Source organism: Papio anubis, chromosome 14, assembly GCF_008728515.1.
Source record: "Papio anubis isolate 15944 chromosome 14, Panubis1.0, whole genome shotgun sequence".
NCBI lineage: Eukaryota > Metazoa > Chordata > Mammalia > Primates > Cercopithecidae > Papio > Papio anubis.
Window position 1 is genome coordinate 62488038 of NC_044989.1, and position 22668 is coordinate 62510705.

General features: G+C 41.8%; 1 protein-coding gene across 4 annotated transcripts in view; it reads left to right on the forward strand.

The window, feature by feature from the left end:
• Positions 1-22668, forward strand: part of COMMD1 (copper metabolism domain containing 1) — a 241074-nt gene that overhangs the window by 193290 nt on the left and 25116 nt on the right. The window contains exon 3 of one of the 4 annotated variants that reach the window (XM_021924869.2): positions 18399-18504. The exons of the other annotated variants lie outside the window; for them this stretch is intronic. Within the exon in view, the coding sequence (XP_021780561.1) occupies positions 18399-18491 (93 nt within the window). The 3' untranslated portion in view covers positions 18492-18504. The remainder of the gene's footprint in view (positions 1-18398; positions 18505-22668) is intronic. 4 annotated transcript variants of the gene reach the window in all.

Here is a 22668-nt window from a genome sequence, read left to right on the forward strand (position 1 = left end):
GGGAGGCATGAGACATCAATCAAATACATTTAAGAAGTACATTGGTTTGGTTCAGAAAGGCAGGACAACTCAAAGGAGTGGGGGAGGAGGAGGTTGCAGGCTATAGGCAAATTTTAACACTTTTATGGTTGACGGTTGAGTTTAAGGATCTAGGATCCATGAAAAGGAAATGTTCAGGTTATGATAAAAGATTGTGGAGACCAAGGTTCCTTTGAAGTCTTATAGTTGCTGCCCTTAGAGACAATAGATGAAAAATGTTTCCAAAAGGTACTAGACTTTTAGCTAATCTCTTCAGGATTGGGAGGGCTTGGAAGAAAAAGATCTAGCTGTGTTAATAGAGATTCTTTACAGATGCAGATTTTCCCCTACAAGGATGACTTTGTAGGGCCATTTTCTCTTTTTTTTTTTTTTTTTTTTTAAAGATGAGTCTCACTCTGTTACCCAGGCCGGAGTGCAGTGGCGTGATCTTGGCTCATTGCAACCTAACCCTCCCAGGTTCAAGCGATTCTCCTGCCTCAGCCTCCCAAGTAGCTGGGATTACAAGCATGCCACCACGCCCAGCTAATTTTTGTATTTTTAGTAAAGACGGGGTTTTGCCATGTTGGCCAGGCTGGTCTCGAACTCCTGACCTTAGGTGATCACCTGCCTTGGACTCCCAAAGTGCTGGGATTACAGGCGTGAGCCACCGCACCTGGCCTGCAGGGCCGTTTTCAAGATATGGCAGGGAAACATGTCTTGGGGTTAAATTTTTTTTTTTTCCTCGTCTCTTGTTATGCCAGAGTCAGATTGGAAATTAAGTCACAATATATAGGGTTAAATAAAACCCATCTGATGAGAATTTATGGTTGTAGGGCGTGACTCCCCCGACCCCTTAGAAAGGAATTTGGGCAAGATAAAAAATGAGAGCTTTAGGCCGGGCGCGGTGGCTCAAGCCTGTAATCCCAGCACTTTGGGAGGCCGAGACGGGCGGATCACGAGGTCAGGAGATCGAGACCATCCTGGCTAACACAGTGAAACCCCGTCTCTACTAAAAATACAAAAACTTAGCCGGGCGAGGTGGCGGGCGCCTGTAGTCTCAGCTACTCGGGAGGCTGAGGCAGGAGAATGGCGTAAACCCGGGAGGCGGAGCTTGCAGTGAGCTGAGATCCGGCCACTGCACTCCAGCCTGGGTGACAGAGCGAGACTCCGTCTCAAAAAAAAAAAAAAAATGAGAGCTTTGTCCTCAGTCCCTCTTCTTGGCCAAAAAGCGTTCCTGAGAATGCATATGCAGGCCAACAAACAGCAGCAGATCCCACGGCGCTAAGAAGGCTCATTCCTAGAGTTGTCTGATTTGGTCATTTGGCAAGGTCCCACGGCACTAGGAAGGCTCATTCCTAGAGTAGTGTGGTTGGGCAGTAGTTTTAAAATACCTGTGATTTGGATCACTGGGGGATCACACAGTCTAACCTGATGTAATAGCCAATAGTTTAAGGGGTGAGATGGAGTCAGACCTAGGGTTTAGTCTAGAAAAAAATCCCAGGTCATGTTTATTTTGTGAGCTATCATGATCCAGTTCTTTAATTGTGCCTTTTCCTTTTGCTGTATCTGGCATAACATTTACAAGAGATATTTAATCCTAATACAGTGACAAATACCACAAAGATAGCAAAGATTAGGCGTCCAAGAAGGTTATAGGTAGAGTCAGAGGGCAGTAAACAACCTAACCAGCCAAAAAAACCACTGCATGCATTATCATATTCTTTGATCAGGCTCACAATGTGTTTACCCTCCTTATCAAGGGTCATTTGAACCTTATGATAGATCTTATTTGAGGATTGTAGGACTGACACTAAATCAGAATCTAATAAATTTAATGTCTCTTCTGGCCAATTTGTCTCCATAGATATAACATCCTGAGGAGGGTATAAATCAAATGCAAGGAACGCCTGGTCCTCAATGTCTAAATTGTCATAGGACTTGTTAACAGTGGACAAGTCTGTTTTTCCAACCACTTTTGTATTGCACCATATACTGGTACTTGGAAGAGAAAAGGAAGTTTTGTTACAGGAGGAGTCATATAATTCTACAATGTTGTTTTTTTGTCCCTCCCAACAGAAGCAGCCCTTCCCCATATACCAGATGTTATGTCCCACTGGGGTGGATATTAGAGGCCAAGTTTGGGAAAAATCAGGGTTCCAAGTAGTTTGAGGGCATAGCCATTCTCCTTTTCTGTTTTCACAATCTGAAAGGGAGATGGGATGCCATGTGTTATTACCAGCTAAAATAGCCCACCTATTTCCCAGGGGGAGTATTCTTGTATTGTTTATAATAGTCCCAACACCTGCCAGTTGGACAACAGAGTACCTTTGAACCTCATTTAACTTCGGTGCCTGTGCTCTGAGAATACAATGTTTAAGGTCACATTTACTGTCCAAAAATCTCCATAAGTTTGGTGGACCATATGTTTTGCACAGGTGTTTGGATTGTGCCTCAGAACTGAGGATTGTAGGCCATTGCTTCATAGCCACTTCAGATTCCATTTGTAGTAAAATAGACATGAGCCCCTGTTGGGTAAGAGTACATGCTTGTTCCCATCTTTGAGTTTGGAAGTATGTTTTCATGGTTTGTCTGGTTTCTTCTGTCCATTTGATGAGTCTGTATTATCTTTTAAAGCAGCTTCCCATCCTTTTCCTTCTTCTTGGAATAGCATTCCTTCAATGTGGCCTATTTTTGATAGGGAATTTTTTTCTAAAGAATGTCTCTCTTCATTAGTCATGAATTCGGCTTGCCCCAATATACCTAGCCCAGCTCCAACTCCTCCAGTGAGGTCGTGCTTTAGTTTTTTGGGTGGCCAATTTTGGTGTATCCACCAGGATGTTGTTGCCATTGTATACTGATGGCATTTGTACAATTTGGATAAATGGAGTCAATCCAGAGCCGCTGGGTATCCCAAACAATTGTTAGGTGAGTGGAGGTTACACCTAAGTAAGCCCATGTCTGGGTATTCCATAATGCTTCCCAGAGGCACCCTGGTCTTAGGGTGGAATTTGTGCTGTCAGGGACCTCTGTCCACCACTTGGCCATAAATAGTTCTTTAAGGGTAGGGTCAGTGTGGTTGGTGCTGGATAGGAGGATCCAGCCACAAGCACAGGGCTGGTGGTTATTTGGGCAGGCCATGCTATGGCAGTTTATACAGGAGGCAGCTAGATTTTTCCCATTGTAACCAGGCAATTGCCTCAGCTAATAATCCCCAATATCTATTGTTATGCAGTGTTCTACCTGGTTAGACCCTCTCAGTGATCGTCCTGAGGCATTGTTAGGCAAGTATTCCTGCAGGGCGTCATATTTGGTTGCAGCCCTATAATAGAGGCACCCTAAAAACTGGACACCTTGGGGAATGTTTAGAATGGTGCTGTTCCGTATAACACTCTTCATTGCATCCTGATCTATATCATACCAAATGATGTGGGCTTTGCCTGCAGGGAGATTGCTGAGGTTACAGAGGACCAGGAAAAATTTTCAGGTCTGAAGAGAGAAGGAGTGTGGGGTAGGCAGACAGAGGAGATTGTGGGAATGAGAATGAACAAGTAAAACATTTTCCTGGCTTTAGCAAGGGAATGTATAGCTGCACCCATTTAGAAAGTTATACCAAGGAAGAGAGTGCATCGATCCCAAACAGCTTCTTAAGGGTCTCAGTTAAAACATTCAGGGTTTTAGCAATATTCTATAGCAAGGAAAGTAAGAATGAGAGTTATTTTAGGGTTCATGAGGACTGGCGTGGTCCAGCGTCTCTGGAAGTGTGTCTGCTTTCATTGTAGCTCTAGAGACTGGCTGAGCCTCCAGTATTCTCTTGATTCGCAGGCAGGTGTCAGAGACTGGTTCAGAAGTCCAGGGGTGGTCAGGAATGTGGTGCTGGTTTTAGGAGTGAAATGTGAATCCAAGAAGTGACTCCCTTTAACTTTGCAGTGCGAGAGTTGAAAGTCCCTGATAAGGTCCTTTCCAGTGGGGTTGTGGGGAATCCTTCAGTTGGAGTCTTTTCCAATATACAAAGTCACCTGGCTGTAATCCGTGGTCTTTGGGGTCAGCAGCCCCCGGGAGCTCACTGTGGAAAGATTCTGTTACCAGCTTTGTTTCATTTGTTAGGTCTCCCTGTTGCGATTTCACAGAGCCATAAACAATGTTTTTGAAAAGGAGTTGATCTAAGATTAAGCAAGACGAGTGGGAGGGGTTTTGGCCAAGGGTGGTTGAAAGCCTCTGTCAGCTTAGCTAATTGAGTTTTTATTGTGCTATTTGTCCGTTCCACCAACCCAGAGGATTGGGGATGGTAGGCACAATGGAAATGTTGTGTTATTGGCCAGATTTTGCAAATGGATGGAACAACTTGTCCAGTAAAATGAGTCCCATGATCACTGTGCAGTTCAGAAGGAATTCCCCAAACTGGAATGATTCTAACAAAATTTTCCCTGCTGTTAAGGTGGTAGCCGTCCAACAAGGAAATTTTTCTACCCGATGAGAAAACATACAAACTAAAACCATCATATATTTGAAATTTTGCAATGGTGGCATCTGGATAAACTCCAACTGCCATACTTCAAAAAGTCCTATTGGCAAAGGAAAATGACCTTGGGAGCCATGTAAGGGCTTGCTAGGGTTCGGTTTTGGGCATATAATACATCAAGAGTATACTTTTTGGGCTACCATGGGGGATGGTTTCCAAAAGTATTGTGTTCCCATGATACTATTTTTTCAGAGGCCCAATCAGTCATTTTGTGAATAAACTGAAGGAAAGGCAACTGTGCACCTATGGGAACTATGGGTTTTTTGTTAGGCCCTATCCGTAATTTTTTACTTGGGTCAAACATACCTCCCTTCCGTTTCTCTTGAGGGGTAGATGCTTATTGATATTGTAAAAGAATTGTAGTGAGGGTATTTGTAGGACGAAAATTACATTGCCATACAGGACAGGCCATCTTTCCTAGGGCAGCATTCTTTGCTGCAGCATCAGGTGGATTCTTTCGTTTTGCTTCTTGAGTGTTATCCTTTGAGTGCCCAGAAATTTTTATGATTGCAAGTTGCTTTGGCATCTGAATTGCTTCTAGTAACTCCGAGACTTGGTGCCCATTTCATATGGGCTATTCGGATGAGGTCAGAAATCCTCTCTGTTTCCATAGCATGCCAAAATCATGGACTACTCCGAAAGCATATTGGCTGTCAGTATATATATTTGCCACTTTTCCTTTAGCTAATTTACAAGCTCTAGTTAATGCTATTAATTCAGCTATCTGGGCTGATTTGATTCCTTCGAGTTGGGCACTTTTGATTATGTCTGTTATGGAAGTGATGGCGTATCCTGCCTGGTGATGCCCCTGGTTGTCCCTTAAATAGGAACCATCCGTGAACCACATTAATTCGGCATTCTCTATGGGAGTTTCCTCTAATTTTTCCCTAGGGGAGAGTAAGATATTGGTTAGTAGATTGCAGTCATGTTCCTCTTCCTCTTTTTGTTCACCTGGAAGCAGGAGCCAGGTAGCAGGGTTAAGAGTGTTACAGTGCTTCAAAATGATGTTGGGGGCAGAAAGCAGGAGTACCTCATAAGAGGCAAAGCAGCTAACAGAGTAGTGTTGACTGTAGTGAGAGCTTAGAAGAGATTTCACAGAGTTGGGGGCACCCTAGGGTCAGAGGGGACCCTAGGACAAATTCTTTGATGTTTTTGCATAAGGTGGCTGCAGCCAGTATAGCCCTCAGGCAAGGAGGGTGCCCCCTTGCAAGTGGATCTAACCGTTGACTGAAATAACAAGTTGGGCTGTGATTGTCACCATATTTTGTTGTTGTGGTTGTGGTTGTTTTACAAAAGGAAACTTATTTCAAAAGCATGAGGGGACATTTACATTTAAACAAGGTGATAAACAGGTGTGTTGCAAAAGAAAAAAAATCCATGGCATTAGGTTTTTTATTCAAATTCGGAAGCAAAAATAACCTAAATTGTGCACTATTACCTTAGGAAAGGGAAGGGGAAGAGTGAGGGGTAAGGGAGCAGTCAATCAACTCAGTATCGAACTTGAGAGAATAAAATCACTTCTGCTCAGCTTTGAGTTTACAAATATGCTTATAAAGAGGAAAAGTGGAAAAATTATACTTAATGTTCAAATTTATTTAGCTGTAGTCTCAATACAATTTCTGTACTTGAAATGGCTTTGGGCCACTGGCTGATATATCTCTGAGGTCCAGATTAGCTGGTCAGTTTTCAAATGGCAATTTGATATTCCTTTTCTGTTCAGATTCCAAGGGAATTTAGGTTCAGCTCATGGTCTTTTGGAATGTTTAGAGATTATTGCCACCACTCCATAGTCAAGCTGACCAACTTCTTTTGCTCACTTGTATCATTCTAGCCTTTCAGAACGATTTTCCCCATACACATGTGCAGTAATTCTCACAAAGGAGTTTTGCTTCTTCTGCAGTGTAGAGGAAATGGTAATGAAGACACCTGCATTGGAATCACAAACTTCCTCAAAAAATACATCAGACTACCAGAAATGTCATTCAGGCATTTGAGTTGAATAGCAAACTTGGGAGGGAAGATTAGCTGTGACAAAAATATGCGACATTCAAATGCAGAACAAAGGGTCTATGCTACTAAAAATGCCCATGACATTAAACACTCCACAAACCCCCCATCTGTTGTTTTAACCTAAAAATTCTATTGGCTAACTTACACAGTAATTTTGATTAATGACCTGAGGAGTTAAAATCTTGAAAGTAGCAAACTCAAACCGAGAGAGCATCCCTTACTTATTGGTACCATGTTATCAAGTCACTTTTTCTGGGTAGCCCTGGTTATTAAATCTCCAAATTCTAAATTACTCTATATCTTCCTGTAGAAACCTGTATGTATATCAGATTCAGTATTTTGGCTGTGTTTCACCAATAGCAATCTCCAATTTATCTTTGAAAATGCAGCCTTTATTTTTAGTTTTAAATAACAATAATCATATGAGTGCAACTGACTCAGCATGCCTTGCTACTGGGAGTAAAAACCTAAATAACAAGATAATAATCTATTTAGCCTCAAAAGGATAATCACCGGATCAGACTACCCATTCCTGGAATTTAAAAAAATGATTTATGTTGTGTAGTCAAGTTTCACAGCATGCATATATATATATATATATATATATATATATATATATATATATGTATATACACACACACACACACACATGCTTAAGTATGTGTATCATACATGCACATTTCTATTCAAATAGTAAGATTCCATATTCAAAAGTTTGTATCACAATATATGGAAAAGAGTTAAGTAGTGCAAAGCAACTGTCTCCTAAAAATGTAATGTCATTCCTACATTTTAAGAAAGCTATGTAAGTATTTTGTTTTTATGACACTAGGTAGGAATGCTGCACCACTGCCTAGCAGCTTTATTAAAAAACAATGAAAACAAAATGTTAAGATTGACTGTTACTGGGCCGGGCGCGGTGGCTCACGCCTGTAATCCCGGCACTTTGGGAGGCCGAGGTGGGCGGATGACGAGGTCAGGAAATCGAGACCATCCTGGCTAACACAGTGAAACCCAGTCTCTACTAAAAATACAAAAAATTAGCTGGGCGTGGTGGTGGGTGTCTGTAGTCCCAGCTACTCGGGAGGCAGGAGAATGGCGTGAACCCGGGAGGCGGAGCTTGCAGTGAGCCGAGATCGCGCCGCTGCTCCCCAGCCTGGGCGACAGAGCGGGACTCCATCTCAAAAAAGAAAAAGAAAAAGAAAAAAAAAGATCGACTGTTACTTTTCTCCATATATTGGGCAAAAAACTAAGAGGGAAGAGAAAAATCAGTAACCTTTCAAAACTGATGATCTTTATCAGCAGAACTAGATTGAATTTCACTACATTTTAGAATGAACAGCTCTCAACAAGAAGTCACCATGTTTTTGAGTTAATATTCCTAGAGCATTCTCATTTATTTCATGTTCAAAGAGGGTAAAAAGAAGACTGTAATTGGGGTGGCCTAGAGCAGGTGCTTGGGTGAGAGCCTGTTTTAGATCTTCTATGTGTTGTTTTTTTCCCCCTCTTCCCAATGGATTGGGTCCACCTGGGTCTGTTTTAGATTTTTATATAGGGGTTGGGCCATTAAGGAGTAGTTTGGAATCCAACTCCTGCAATCGCCTGTTAACCCTAAGAATCCTCTTAATTGTTTTTTAGTTTTGGGCAGGGGAAGGGTCATAATAGCAGAGATTCCCTCAGCGTTTATTAATAGCCCCCTTGGGGAAATCATATGTCCCAAATATTTAACTTGGGGAGGTAAAATTGTAATTTATCTTTTGACACTTTGTGTCCCCTAAAACCAAGCCATTGTAATTGGTGGACAGTATCTTCTCTGCATTTTGGTAGGGAGGATGAGCATAACAATGAATCACATACTAGATTCATTTGGAAATTTAGTGTCATCTAAATCTGGCTTTAGTATTTGAGAAAAATAAGTAGGACTTTCTGAGTAGCCCTGGGGTAAGACTGTCCACGTGTCTTGGTGATTTTCCCAAGTGAAAGCAAAACGATACTGGCTATTTTGCTCCACAGGTATGCTGAAGAATGCACTACATAAATCAATAACAGAGAAGTGGCTGGCAGTGATAGGAATATTGGACAATAAGGTGTAGGGGTTAGGAACAACAGGGTGTCTAGGAATTATTGTTTTATTTATAGCTCTTAGGTCTTGAACAAATCTCCAGCCTTTCCCATTTGGCTTTTTAACTGGGAGAATTGGTGTATTGCAAGGACTGGTGCAGGGTATTATGAGTCCTTTGTCTAAATCGTCCTGAATGCTTGGTTTGATTCCTAGTAAGGCTTCAGGTCTTCGGGGATATTGCCTTATGTTTGGCCAGGGTTTGGATTTACTTAGGGTTATCTCTATAGGGATTGCTGACTGAATTCTCCCAGTATCTATGGATGAGTTTGCCCATAGGGAGTCTGGTATCTTAGATAAGAAAGGCTCTAATTCTTCCTGTCCAGAATCTTGATTAACTTTCACAAGCATAATATACATGTGGGCTTTTGTAAGTCTTCTGCATCTCCCAAGTTGAGAATCATTTCTCCCTTCTGTGAAAATGAGATGTGAGCATTATGGGTCTCTAGGAAATCCCATCCTAGTATGTGTATGGGGGCACTATCTACTATAAGAAAAAGTGATGCCCCACTAGCTCTCCTAATTAAGATTGAAGGGGATTTGATTTAAAGGCTATAATAAGAGTTTGAAACCTCTACCATTTGGACTTTTTCTTTACTTCGAGGGAGAGGGTTTTTACTCAAGGTAGGCTTGAGGACCGACAGTGTAGCGCTGGTGTCGACAAGGGCTCTGGTATTTTCCTCATTTATGGCTATTTCTACTTCTCCTAAAGCATTAGTTAGAAGTAGGGGGGAAACCCTCTCTATTCCCTCAGAGCATCCCTTTTCTGGTTTTTGAGTTGTTCTGGTGCCTTCCTCTGGGGCTCTTAGCTCTCTTTGTGCAAGAGCCTATTTAAGTTTTTTGCATTCTTTTTTAAAATATCCTTTTTTTTTGCAATAGTGGCAAATTGCTTCCTCTTGGGGGACGCTTAGATCTCTGGGGACCATGGGACCCTTGCAAACTCCCAACTTGGTTGCTAAGTTGTTTTAGTTGTAAACTCATGATTTTAGAGACTGTTTCCTTTTTTTTTTTTTTTGAGACAGAGTCTCACTCTGTTGCCCAGGCTGGAGTGCAATGGCACGATCTTGGCTCACTGCCACCTCTGCCTCCTGTGTTCAAGCAAGATTCTCCTGCCTCAGCCTCCCGAGTAGCTGGGATTATAGGCGTGCACCACCACACGCAGCTAATTTTTTATTTTTAGTAGAGACAGGGTTTCACCATATTGGCCAGGCTGGTCTCGAATTCCTGGCCTCAAGTGATCCACCCGCCTCAGCCTCCCAAAGTGCTGGGATTACAGGCATGAGCCACCATACCTGGCCTCCTTTTCTTTCTTAACGATTGTGACAGCTAGCTCAGCTAGGGTTGACTAGGTGGCTGGTGGGCAAGGAAGCCCAAGCCACATTTATTCCTCTTTATTAGGTTTGCTAACTCCTTATCTAAACTCTGCATAAATCCAGAATTTAGTGAGGTGTCACTTACTTTCCCCAGGGGTATTCCTGAAAACTGTTTGAATGTCTTTTCAAACCTGATATAAAAGTCAGGCACGGCCGGGCGCGGTGGCTCAAGCCTGTAATCCCAGCACTTTGGGAGGCCGAGACGGGCGGATCATGAGGTCAGGAGATCGAGACCATCCTGGCTAACCCGGTGAAACTCCGTCTCTACTAAAAAATACAAAAAACTAGCCGGGCGAGGTGGCGGGCGCCTGTAGTCCCAGCTACTCGGGAGGCTGAGGCAGGAGAATGGCGTGAACCCGGGAGGCAGAGCTTGCAGTGAGCTGAGATCCGGCCACTGCACTCCAGCCTGGGCGACAGAGCGAGACTCCGTCTCAAAAAAAAAAAAAAAAAAAAAAGGTCAGGCACGATTTTGTTTGGGTGTATTTTACATTGTTTCACCTTTGCCCAATCTATAACCTTGGGGAGTATCTGTGGTACAGTTTCACAGAGGCGATTGCAAAGCTCGCTGCATTTCTGTCTTCCAGCAGCATCTGTTTTGTCAAAATCTTCTAAAGGCTGTTTCCAATCTGCTACTCTAAACCATTCTTCAGCTTTGTTCTGGGGACCAGTAACTCAATCAGCTGATACAGGTCAGAGAACCCTGGATCATAAGTCTTAAGTGTTAATTGGAATTCCTTAGCAAACCCAAATGGATCTTCAGTCCGAACGGAGAATCCAGGTACCAAGGCCTTTAACTCTGATTTCGTCCAGGTGATGTACATTATGCTAGGATCCCCTCTGCCTATAGGTTTTCCCCTAAAAGGAGCAACTACTATATTATTTTCTCCAGCTATTTCTGGTCCCCCTGTGGCTTGAGGCAAGGGAGTAGGGGAGGGAGAAGGAAAAATGAAATTGTCTGGACAAGGAAGTTCTGAGAGAGCGGAGAGTCAGGAGGAGCAGAAGGGGAGACAGTTTCTGGAGCCTTCCTGATTTCAGAAGTGGCGAGACAGTTTCAAAAATTTTTTTTTTGTTAACTTCCTGAAGGGAGGCAAGCTTATCATTTCCTCTTTTTGATGATTCTAGGTGCCAGCTAAGTATGATTCCCATTCATTTACTTTGATTTGGGAGCCAATGTTTCTAATCTAGCACACAAGAAAACCAATTTAGGGATATCAAAAGTTCCCCATTTTGGAAACCTTAGACCTAGGTCATCTTTAGTAAGATCTTCCCATTTACATAAATACTTGCAAGTCAAGGCACCATAATTATTAAACATAAACCCAGCTGGGGTGCCTGCTGGGGACCGCTCTCCTTGCCTTTCCTCTCTTTTGGTGGGTTTATTTGCCGTCTCTCTTTTTTTTTTTTTTTTTAAGAGCAACTGACCTGTGGCCTAAGGCTTTTGTGTGGTGGATGATATGTGCTGCTTGTGGGCAGCACTTTACAGTGTTTCAACACTGAGTCGTTTCTACCCTCTTACGTGTCTCAGTTTCTCTCTTCAGAGATCTGTCACCTCTGAGAGGGCTCCAAACACTGGCTGACCAGCCCTTACATGCGTTTCCTGGACAAGCCTTCTTAAATTAGTATTTGTTGGGGAGTTTCCTATAGGGCTGCTGCATGTCACAGACAGTCAACCCCCCAGACACTCCCACGAGGTCCCCGGTCACCCAGGGGCACCTTTTGACTGGGAGGAGCAAAATGTCCTTTCTCTTCGAAGCTGAGGAACTCACTCTCTCATTTACTTACGAGAAGTGTCAGTTCAGTTCCTCAGCAAAGTGCGCACAGACAAGCCAATTGAGATTAATTTTGAGAGAAAAGGCAATGAAGAAAGACTGTTTTGAATACACCTCTGAAACCAAAATTAAGATTTTAAGCAACTTCCTAGGAGAAAAGAAAGAGAGAGAGAAAAAAACAAAACAAAACAACAAAAAAACAGCTCAGAATAAATCAAGGAGCATCAACAAAAATGGGAGGTCCAGGACTCAGGAGGACTTACCAGTTTCACCAGAGGGGAAGCTAGAACTCGGTGAGGCTTCAGTGGGCCCCTGCTAGTACCTTTGCTCCGGTTTCAGGCAACTCCTTCAGGGTCCTGAGTCTTCTCTGTGGCCCCACATGTTTGGGCACCAGATTATTGTCAACAAAAAGAGTCAAACACTGTAAAATATTTGAAGAGATTTATTCTGAGCCAAATACGAGTGACCATGGCCCATGACACAGCCCTCAGGAGCTCCTGAGAACATGTGCCCAAAGTGATTAGGGCACAGCTTGGTTTTATACATTTTAGGGAGGCATGAGACATCAATCAAATGCATTTAAGAAATACTTTGGTTTGGTTCAGAAAGGCGGGGCAACTCAAAGGCAGGGGGCGGGGAGAAGGGCAGGGGGCTCAGGGAGGTACTTCCAGGCTGTAGGTAAATTTAAACATTTTCTGGTTGATAATTGGTTGAGTTTATCGAAGGACCTAAGATCCATAGAAAGGAAATGTTCAGGTTAATATAAAAGATTGTGGAGACCAAGGTTCCTTTGAAGTCTTATAGTAGCTGTCCTTAGAGACAATAGATGAAAAATGTTTCCTATTCAGATCTTTAAAAGGTACTAGACTTTAGCTAATCTCTTCAGGATTGGGAGGGCCTGGAAGAAAAAGATCTAGCTGTGTTAATAGAGATTCTTTACAGATACAGGTTTTTTCCCCCACAAAGGATGGCTTTGCAGGGACATTTTCAAGATACGGCAGAGAAACATGTTTTGGGGTTAAATATTTTGATTTTTTTGCCTGTCTCATACGTTATGCCAGAGTCAGATTGGAAAGTAAGTCATGACATATAGGGTTAAATAAAACCCATCTGATAAGAATTTATGGTTTGTAGGACATGACTCCCCAGATCTCTTAGATAGGAATTTGGGCAAGATAAAAAAAAATGAGAGCTTAGTCCTCATTGGCTTTTCTTGGCTTTTATTCACAACACCTCTGACACCAAAAGTATAGGTTTTTTCTCCTCTGCATGCCAACCAATTCTCTAATTTTCTGAATACCAACTGGGTGTTCTACAATTAAATTCTGATACTACCCAGAGTTAGTGGAGACCCCACAGGTCTTAACCCCATTTTGGATGCCAGTCAAAAGTATTGAGTTCCTGCCAGGCATGGTGGCTCACACCTGTAATCCTAGCACTTTGGAAGGCCAAGATGGGAGGATCACTTCAGCCCAAAAGTCAAGACCAGCCTGGGTAACATAGCAAGACCCCATCTCTACAAAAAACTTAAAAAATTGGCTGGGCATAGTGGCAGGCACCTGTAGTTCTAGCTATTCAGGAGGCTGAGACAGGAGAATCACTTGAGCTCAGAAGGTCTAGGCTGCAGTGATCCCTGATTGCACCACTGCACTCCACCCTGGGTGACAGAACAAGACCCTGCCTCTCTCTCTCTCTATAAATATATATGGTCCCCAGGTTACCCACACTTGTATCTAGCTACAAATTGGGCATTCTCATGATCCCTACCCCCAGTTCAGTAATATGCTAGAATAGCTCATGAAGTAAAGTTCTTTACTTACCAAGGTATGGAGGAGGAACTCAAAACTTCCATGCCCTCTCCAGGTACACCACCCTTCCAGCACCTCAGTGTGCTCACCACCTTGGTAGCTCTCTAAACCCTGTTGTTTAGGGTTTTTATGGAGTCTCTCTTATGTAGGCACCATTGATTAAATCATTGGCCATTGGTGATTGACTTAATCTCCATCTCCTCTCCTCTCCCTGAAGGTCAGCCTATAGGACTGAAATTTCTAACCCTCAAATCATGCTTTGGCCTTTCTGACTACCAGCCCTATCTTGAAGCTATCTAGGGGCCTCCAGCCACCACTCATCCCATTAGCGTAAGATACTCTTATCATGAGATTCCAAGGATTTTAGGAGCCATAAAACAAAGACCATATATATTTCCTATTGTATCATAGCTTCCCATCACCTGGAGTATGAAGTCCTAATGCCTAATGATATCTCACGTTGACTGTAAATCACCTGAACTCCTCTTCCATGAGACTAGACTTTAAAAATTTATATAAACACCCTCTGTACTATTTTTGTACTTTTGATATTCCCTCTGCTTCAAAATATTCCTATATTTCTTATGAAAATCCTAGTACAGATGCCATTTCCTTCATGAAACTTTTAATTCCTCCAGTCAGACTTAATACACACTCAAATACTTAAACTAAACCTTTTCCCTTTTTTCTGTATCACTTGGACTGTCTGAACTAGAACTTTTCTATTATATCTTTGACCTTTTACTTCAAATTGTAGTTCATTGTGTATTGCTGGGTCTCAGAAAACAATAACCCAAAATGAAAGCTTCAAAAGCAGAAGTTTTTCTGACCTCCTGCCCCCCTGCTCTCCTGTCTCTCAGTCCCATTCTACCCTAAGGCTGACCATGGCATCTAGAATCCCTCTTCCCCAAGGCGGGTCATAGAAACCAGAATTCCTTGTCCCCAAAGCCAGCAGTAAAACCTAAAAGTATTACTCTAACATTCCCTCTGCCTTTCTATGTAAAAACTGGCCATAAAGAGATGATCTGACCTCCCTTATTTGACTGTAGGCCATAAGACCCTGGTTCCACAGAGAGTCCTGTCCCACACCCAGAAGGAAGGAGTGCATACTCAGAGAGGCTGAGAAGAATTTAGACAGACAGGCCTTGCTGGGTTTCTCCACTCAATTAGTTTTAGATTCTTTGGTGTTAGACCCTTTTTGTCCAATCATATTTCTATACCTCTTCCATACTTTGTTGAACCTACGCACAAAAATGGAAAATTTCCCCTGTATCTTTGGCTCTCCATTGTAAAGGCTTCTGTGAATACAGGTTAAATAGATTTGTCTGCCTTTTCTTCTATTAATCTGCCCCATGTCAGTGGTTTTTTTCAGTGAACTTTCAGAGGGCTCTTGGCCCCTTCAGTATATACATCTCTTCCATGCTATCATGAGTTTGTTTGTTTTGGGTGTACACCATATATAGAACTTAGCATGCAGTCATCTTTGCTTTCAACTTTTAGTTAAATTTTATAATTCACTGGGCAGACCAGTTGAGCAATTTCAAAAATTTTTGAAAAATTTGCTTCTTTATACGTGTTTCCTGAAATCAGCAACATAAACAGAAATGGAACCTTGTATCATCTATAGTAAATTATTCTCAATAATTAGAATTGTAATGTGTGCCATCAGTATTTCTTTTTTTCCCAAGACAGGGTCTGGCTCTCTCACCCAGGCTGGAGTGCAGTGGCATGATCTTGGCTTACTGCGACCTCTGCCTCCCAGGTTTAAGCGATTCTGTCACCTCAGCCTCCCAAGTAGCTGGGACTGCACACACATGCCACCACACTCAGCTACTATTTGTATTTTTTGTATAGGCAGGGTCTCACTTTGTTGCCCAGGCTGGTCTTGTACTCCTAAGCTCAAGGGATCCACTCGCTTCAGCCTCCCAAAGTGCTAAGATTACAGGCATGAACCACTGCCCAGCCCATCAGAATTCTTTTTGATGAAGCTTGTTATAGGATAATAATATGGGTTAGCAATATTCACTGCATCCATTAGGCTGGGCACAGTGACTTATGCTTGTAATTCCAACACTTTGGGAGTCCAGAGCAGAGGATCACTTGAGGCCAGGAGCTCACAGTGAGCCTGGGCAACATAGTGAGACCCCATCTCTACAAGAAGTTTAGAAGAAAACAACAGGCCAGGCGTGGTGGCTCATGCCTGTAATCCCAGCACCTTGGGAGGCCGAGATGGGTGGATCACCTGAGGTCAGGAGTTCAAGACCAGCCTGACCAACATGGTAAAACCCCATCTCTACTAAAAATGCAAAAATTAGCTGGACGTGGTGGTGGGCACCTGTAATCCCAGCTACTCAGGAAGCTGAGGCAGGAGAATAGCTTGAACCCGGGAGGCAGAGGCTGCAGTGAGTCAAGATCACGCCACTATACTCTCGCCTGGGCAACAGAGTGAGACTCCGTCTCAAAAAAAGCAACAACAACAAACACATCCCTTACTTTGTTCCATTCTTATGTTCTTCCCACAAGCCAGTCAGTCATCATTTAGAAGTACCTGCTATGTGCCAGGCACAATGCTAGGTGCTAGAGATAAAACTGTAAACAAAACAGAATCTGTCTTCTAGGTTCAAGAAACAGCCATGTAAAGAAAGCAAATTTATGACTGGGCTCAGTGGCTCATGCCTGTAATCCCAGCACTTTGAGAGGCCGAGGTGAGCGGATCACCTGAGGTCAAGAGTTTGAGACCAGCCTGGCCAACGTGGAGAAACCCCGTGTCTATTAAAAATACAAAATTAGCCAGGCATAATGGCGCATGTCTGTAATCCCAGCTACTTGGGAGGTTGAGGCAGGAGAATTGCTTGAACCTGGGAGGTGGAGGTTGCGGTGAGCTGAGATCACACCATTGCACTCCAGCCTGGGCAACAAGAGCAAAACTCTGTCTCAAAAAAAAAAAAAGAAAGGAAAAAAAAGCAAATTTATGTAACATAATAGTAGATTGAATTGTAAAAAAATTCTAAGAAAACAGAAAAATCTCTTCTTATGGTTGTCAGAATCTGGGCTTAATTGCTTGCTATGAGTTTTAATTTCTATTGAAATCCTTGCTTGTCTGTCACTTTCCTTGCCTATACTAATTTTTGGGGTTTGTATTTTGGGTTTCAGATTATTTAGCTATATATAATCATTAAAAGTAAATAGCATTTATTAAACAAATATGATTTATTAAAATGTGTTATTAATGCTACATAATATGTAAGTTCTTAGAAAATCATAAGAACATCAGATCTCTGAAACTTCAATTTTTATGAGTGAGAGGGAAGGGGAGGGATTGCCACTTTTAAATGACCAGATTGGGCCGGGTGCAGTGGCTCACGCCCGTAATCCCAGCACTTTAGGAGGCCGAGGCAGGTGGATCACCTGAGGTCAGAAGTTCAAGACAAGCCTGGCCAACATGGCAAAACCCCGTCTCTACTAAAAATACAAAAATTAGCTGGGCGTGGTGGCAGGCTCTTGTAATCCCAGCTACTCGGGAAGTTGAGGCAGGAGAATCGCTTGAACCTGGGAGGCAGAGGTTGCAATGAGTCGAGATTGTGCCACTGCATTCCAGCCTGGGCGACAGGAGTGAAACTGTGTCTCAAAATAAAATAATAAATGACCAGATCTCTCAGTAACTCATTTACTGCTGCAAAGACAGCATCAACCCTCCAGCATTGGGGATTACAATTCAACATGAGATTTGGGCAGGGACACATGTCCAAACTATGTCAGGGATTATATTTAAAATACCTTTGAAATACATTAGAGAATGAACTTTTTTTTTTTTTCTTTTGAGACAGGGTCTGGCTCTTTCACCCAGGCTGGAGTGCAGTGGTGTGAACACAGCTTACGTCCAGCCTCAAAATCCTGTACTCAAGCGATGCTGTTAACCTCAGACTTCCAATGTGCTGATATTACAAGCATGAGCCATCGTGCCTGGCAGAAAATGAACAATTTTCACTTGGGTGAAACTAATTCTTTATATATGGCACTTTGCTTGGACCAAGGGGCACATACACATCATTTTTAGTCAAATAGTCAATTTGTTTCTATCAGTACCATTTAATCTTATATATGTATTTGCTAATCTTAAATGGCCATCACTTGTAACATTCTTGGTTTTTAACATTCTCTGTGTTCTACTCAGGGTAGCTCTATTTTCCGCTTTTTCTGAGCTATAGCAAAAGATATGTATTTTTGTCTGTCCTACCCTTTCAGCTGACCTACAGGAAGCTACTTTCCCTATACTCTTGCTGTGTGAATGGTAGAGCATGCCAGCTTTTCAACCCTACTACTGGCCTCAGCTAATTAGATCAGAGGAGACCCTGAATGGGGGGTGACCTGTCCACACTCTAAACAAGTATTTCATGGTTTGGTGTGATGAGTTTCACTCAGACAGAGAGAATAGTTTTTGAGACATAGAGTCATCTCATGATTTTCAACTTATAGACTTAGGGAAGCTGCCAGGTGGTGATGAGCACCAAAACAGAGGTCACATAGAATTTGAGTTAAGGTATTAATTATTGGCCATCTGTATACTGCAGAAGTTTTCTGGAAGGGAGAAAAGAAAATAATTGGTAAGTAGAAGCAAGACTATGTGGAAAGTGCTCATTCGTGTGTGTGAGAGACTGTAAATCAAGAAACAAAGGAAGGGTGGAGAAAAATATTAATCTACATGCTTGCAAGAGTAGCAACAGTTCCTGGTGGGTCCCTAGGCCCTGTGAGACCCAGACTTGCCTCCTCACTATTCTGCAGGTCTACCATGCTCATTCATTGCCAGCTCTACATCTGCTTATGCTGGTCTTCCTGCTTGCTTCTGATCTTTCTCACCACTTCAAGCCACATTGAATATTACCACCAGGTTAGTGTTCCTTAAAATCCTTAAAATTTTAAGGATCATGTTATTTACCTAGGCAAAATTCATTAATGGTTCCCTCATTGTCTTATGGGAAAGTTTAAGTGATTTAGCAGTGTGTATATTGCTTTTTCAACTCTGTCCTCTAGGATTTTTCTGTAAAAGAACAAAGTTCATTTAATTTGGTATTTTAGTGTTGCAGGTAAAGGTGAGGGTCAGTAGCTCTATTCTCCTGGCCATTTGTCTCTAGGAATTTTTACTGAGAGTATCAACTGGACTGGTAGCCCGGGAATCATTTGTTGCAGAAGAAAACAAAAGTGGCTCTGAGGTTGAAACATGAGCTGCTGGAGGCATGTCTCTACGTGGTGAATATGGATGGCAATGCATTCTGGGGCTGTTGTACCTGGTTGAAGACTTTTATGAGGCCAGTCTTCTCCATCCAGCTTCTTGCCAACTTTCAGGCAGGTTGAAGAGAGCTCTGCCTGATGATGAACCTGACAAAATGCCAAACTGTCCAGTAGTCTTTTCTTTGGGTTTTAAATTCTAAATGTTTTTATTGATTAGAAAGAAATAGCCTCTTTGAGATCATTTAATTTTTGCTTTGAAAGCCTTGACTACCACATTGCCAACAGCATTTACTTATAATGTGGTTGGTTAAACTGACATTCATTTGGGAATTTTTTAGAACTCTAAGTTTTATGTGTCAACATTCACCTTTATCTTCTATTTTTGAAAAAATGGAAAGAACAGTAACACATAACCCTTGACAAGATATGAAATATAGTGATCCCTTCCTCATAATGGCTCTCCATTATCTACAGACTTTCCTTTAAAGGTTATAAAAAACTCTAGAATTCAATGTCTTTCACATTTTTTCCCACCTATGCCCTATTCCTTCTCAAAAGGAATCCTATCTTTCAGCAAAGCGAGTCTGTTTATCCCCCTAGCATGCCAGCCGTATTTCTTACCTCAGTATTTTTGCATATTATGTTTGCCCAGCCTGAACTGTCTCCCATCTCTAGCTTGCAAAGCCCTGCTTAATATTTACTTCCCCATATCAGAATGATAAAGTATACATTGGCATCACATATATTGGCATCACAATGCCTAAAAGTATTTTAGGCAAAATACTTTTTAAATACATAACTCATCCTTTCACAGCCAGAGAATTCTACACTATAATTTTTGTAGGAGAGGAGAAAATTTTTCTCTGCCCTGTAGTTTCAGTGTCTGGGGTCCTGCCAATTAAACGGACAGAAGACAGATTAACAGGAGAAACGGTTTATTACATGTGCATGTGGAGGACTTCATAGAAAAAAAATGAAGACCTAAAGTGGTTAGGCCTGAGATCTTATGTACCATTTTTAACAAAACGTAGTAAATTGTGGAGATGTACAAGACAAAAAAGGGGTTTGATCTTTCTAGGGAAGATAAATATAGGGGTTGTTTTAGGGAGGTTTGTTAGGCAGATTTCTCTCTTGCCATCTATGAGCTAATAATAATAAGACTCTAGAATCATCTCAGGTGATTAAGAGTCATTTTGCCCTTCCTGTATAAAAGGTAGGGACATTTCCACAAAGGAGATTTATGTTCTGCTTTTAGGCAAAGCATTTCTCCTGTTTATCACTTGCCTTCAATTCAAAAAAATCATTCTGCGAAGGTGGCATATTTTGGAGTGGTATGCTCTTATATCCTTCCATTTGTAGTAGACCTAGATAACTATAAACATTGTGCAAATAAAATAAAATTGGGTGTGTGTCACAAAATGTAGTTTCCGTAATCTTTTGAAATAACAAATATCTGGCAACAGTGGGCCCACTTTTCTATAAATAACAGGCTAGAGCTGAGAAGTTATTATCCTTCTAGATGATACTGTACTCAGCACTTCAGTCCCACCACTCCTCACTCTCCCCATATTGCCCCAGCCAGCTTTAACTCTCTACTTGGCCTGTCTGTCCCACAGGCAATTGAATTTAAGATAGAGATACCCAAAAGGGCAGTATTCCAAGAAGAACAGAGATTATTAAGGTGCTTGATAATGACTTAATAGCTAAGAGAAGTGACTTCATACTTATTTTCTATCTCTTAATTGAAAGTAATTAGCATACCAAGAAATGAAAAACCTTTCAGAAAGTAATTTTCTGATCTGGCTTGGTGAGGTTGAGGGTAATCACCAAAAAGCATTTTGTAAGCCCTGATATCATTTTTTGGGATCCATTTCCTCCAAAGCTCTTGGGGACAATAGAATGGAAGCTAAGGTTTTAAAACAGCTAATATACAGGAGCAGAAACTAATTTTGGTCTTAAATGTAGCTACGCCCATCTCTTCTCATTTGAGTCTTCTTATAAACATTTTGATTAGTCAGTTATAGTTAGCATTTGTCCAACGCTTTAAATATTTTCAGGTGCTTTTATTCTATTGCCTTCTTAAAACTTTCTAAAAACCCTATGAAGTGGGATAGAATAAATGAAGAAAGTCAGGCTCCAAGAGTTTTAAGTTAATTATGTAAATTCCCATGAGTATTAGGTTTTAGAATTGGAAGTAGATCCTATAACTTCAGTCTTCTGATTTCTGGTCTTGTGCTTTGTAATTTTATACTGTCTAGGTCTTCATGATCTCCCTATAAATGATGTCATCCTGTTTTTGTATGTTATCAAAGGACAGAGGTGACTCCACTAACCCTAACAACTAGATAAGAATGTGAGAATTGAATTTTGGAACTGGGTCAGCCTCTATCTGTAATTTATTCCATTGTCTTTATTCCCTTGAATAAACTGCCTGGGAGGTGGCTAATAGTTTTCTCATGAAATGAAAAGTATTAATCTACATGATCTTGATCTTTTTTTTTTGGTAGAGATGATGAGATCTTGCTATCACATGCCTAGGCTGGTCTTAAACTCCTGACCTCAGGTGATCCTCCTGCCTCCCAAAGTGTTGGGTTTATAGGTGTGAGCCACCACATCTAGCCCTACATAATCTATTGAAATTGCCCTTTTCTGGCGGGGGTGGGAGACAGGGTCTCTGTTGCCCAGACTGAGTGTAGTGGCACAATCACAGCTCACTGCAGCCTTGACCTCCTGGGGTCAGTCTCCCACCTCAGCCTCTTGCGTATCTGGAACTACAGGGGTATACCAACATGCCTGGCTCATTTTTGATTTTTTTATAGGGATGGGGTCTCACTATATAGCCCAGTCTGGTCATCTACTCCTAGGCTCAAGCGGTCTTCCTGCCTCAGCCTCCAAAGTGTTGGGATTACAGGCATGAGCCACCACACCTGGCTGAAGGGCAGACACTATTATTTAAAGCTGAATCCCCATTGTCTACGACTATGCCTGGCAGGTATAAAACACTTAGTTTTTTATGCCTAATTCACTGACTTACAGTTTTGTGATTCTTACGTTGACAACTGACTGCCCCAAGTCAAATGCTGGCTGCTTTTCTGACATCCCCTTTCTCCTTGAGGTCTGACAGAAGTGAAGAGTGATCAGCCCTGTGAGGCAATGTGGACATTGACCCTGAGCCACATGAAGTTGAGACAGTTATGTTTATGTGATTAAAGTCTCCATGTTAGATGGCAAATATGTTTATCTTTGTATACCTTTCTCTCAATTCTGCTTGTACTTTAACCTTTTGTAGTATAGGGAGGAAAAATAATTTTCTCCTCCACCATTCACGAGTTCTTATCTGGGACACCCTTCAAAAAATACAGATTAACAAGAGAAAAACAAATGGAAATTTAATAACATATACCTCTTGTATATATGATAAATAACCCAGAGAGATGAGTAAATCTTTAGGGTAGATCTCAAAGGGGTAAACATCAGGCTTAAATACTGTCATTCTCTGAAACAAAAAAAGAGTGGGGAAAGGCCCAGCTAAGATGGCCACAGAAAGCACCATAAAACAAAGGTAAGGTTTATTAATGCAGATTTAAGTCTGTGTATTCTCTATTGATTGAGTCTCTAGTGATTTAGTCATCTTTCTTTTCCTGGTGCAGAGAGGGAGATACCTTTACAAATGGAGATTTCCTCTATAGATGTGCATTTCACTTACAAATTTCTCAAAATAATCCTTATGCTAATGAGGCACATTTTGGGGTGGCATATCCTGAGCCTTGTAAAGATGGAAAAAGTATAATACCTTTTCTCACCCATCATAAGGGTCACAGCT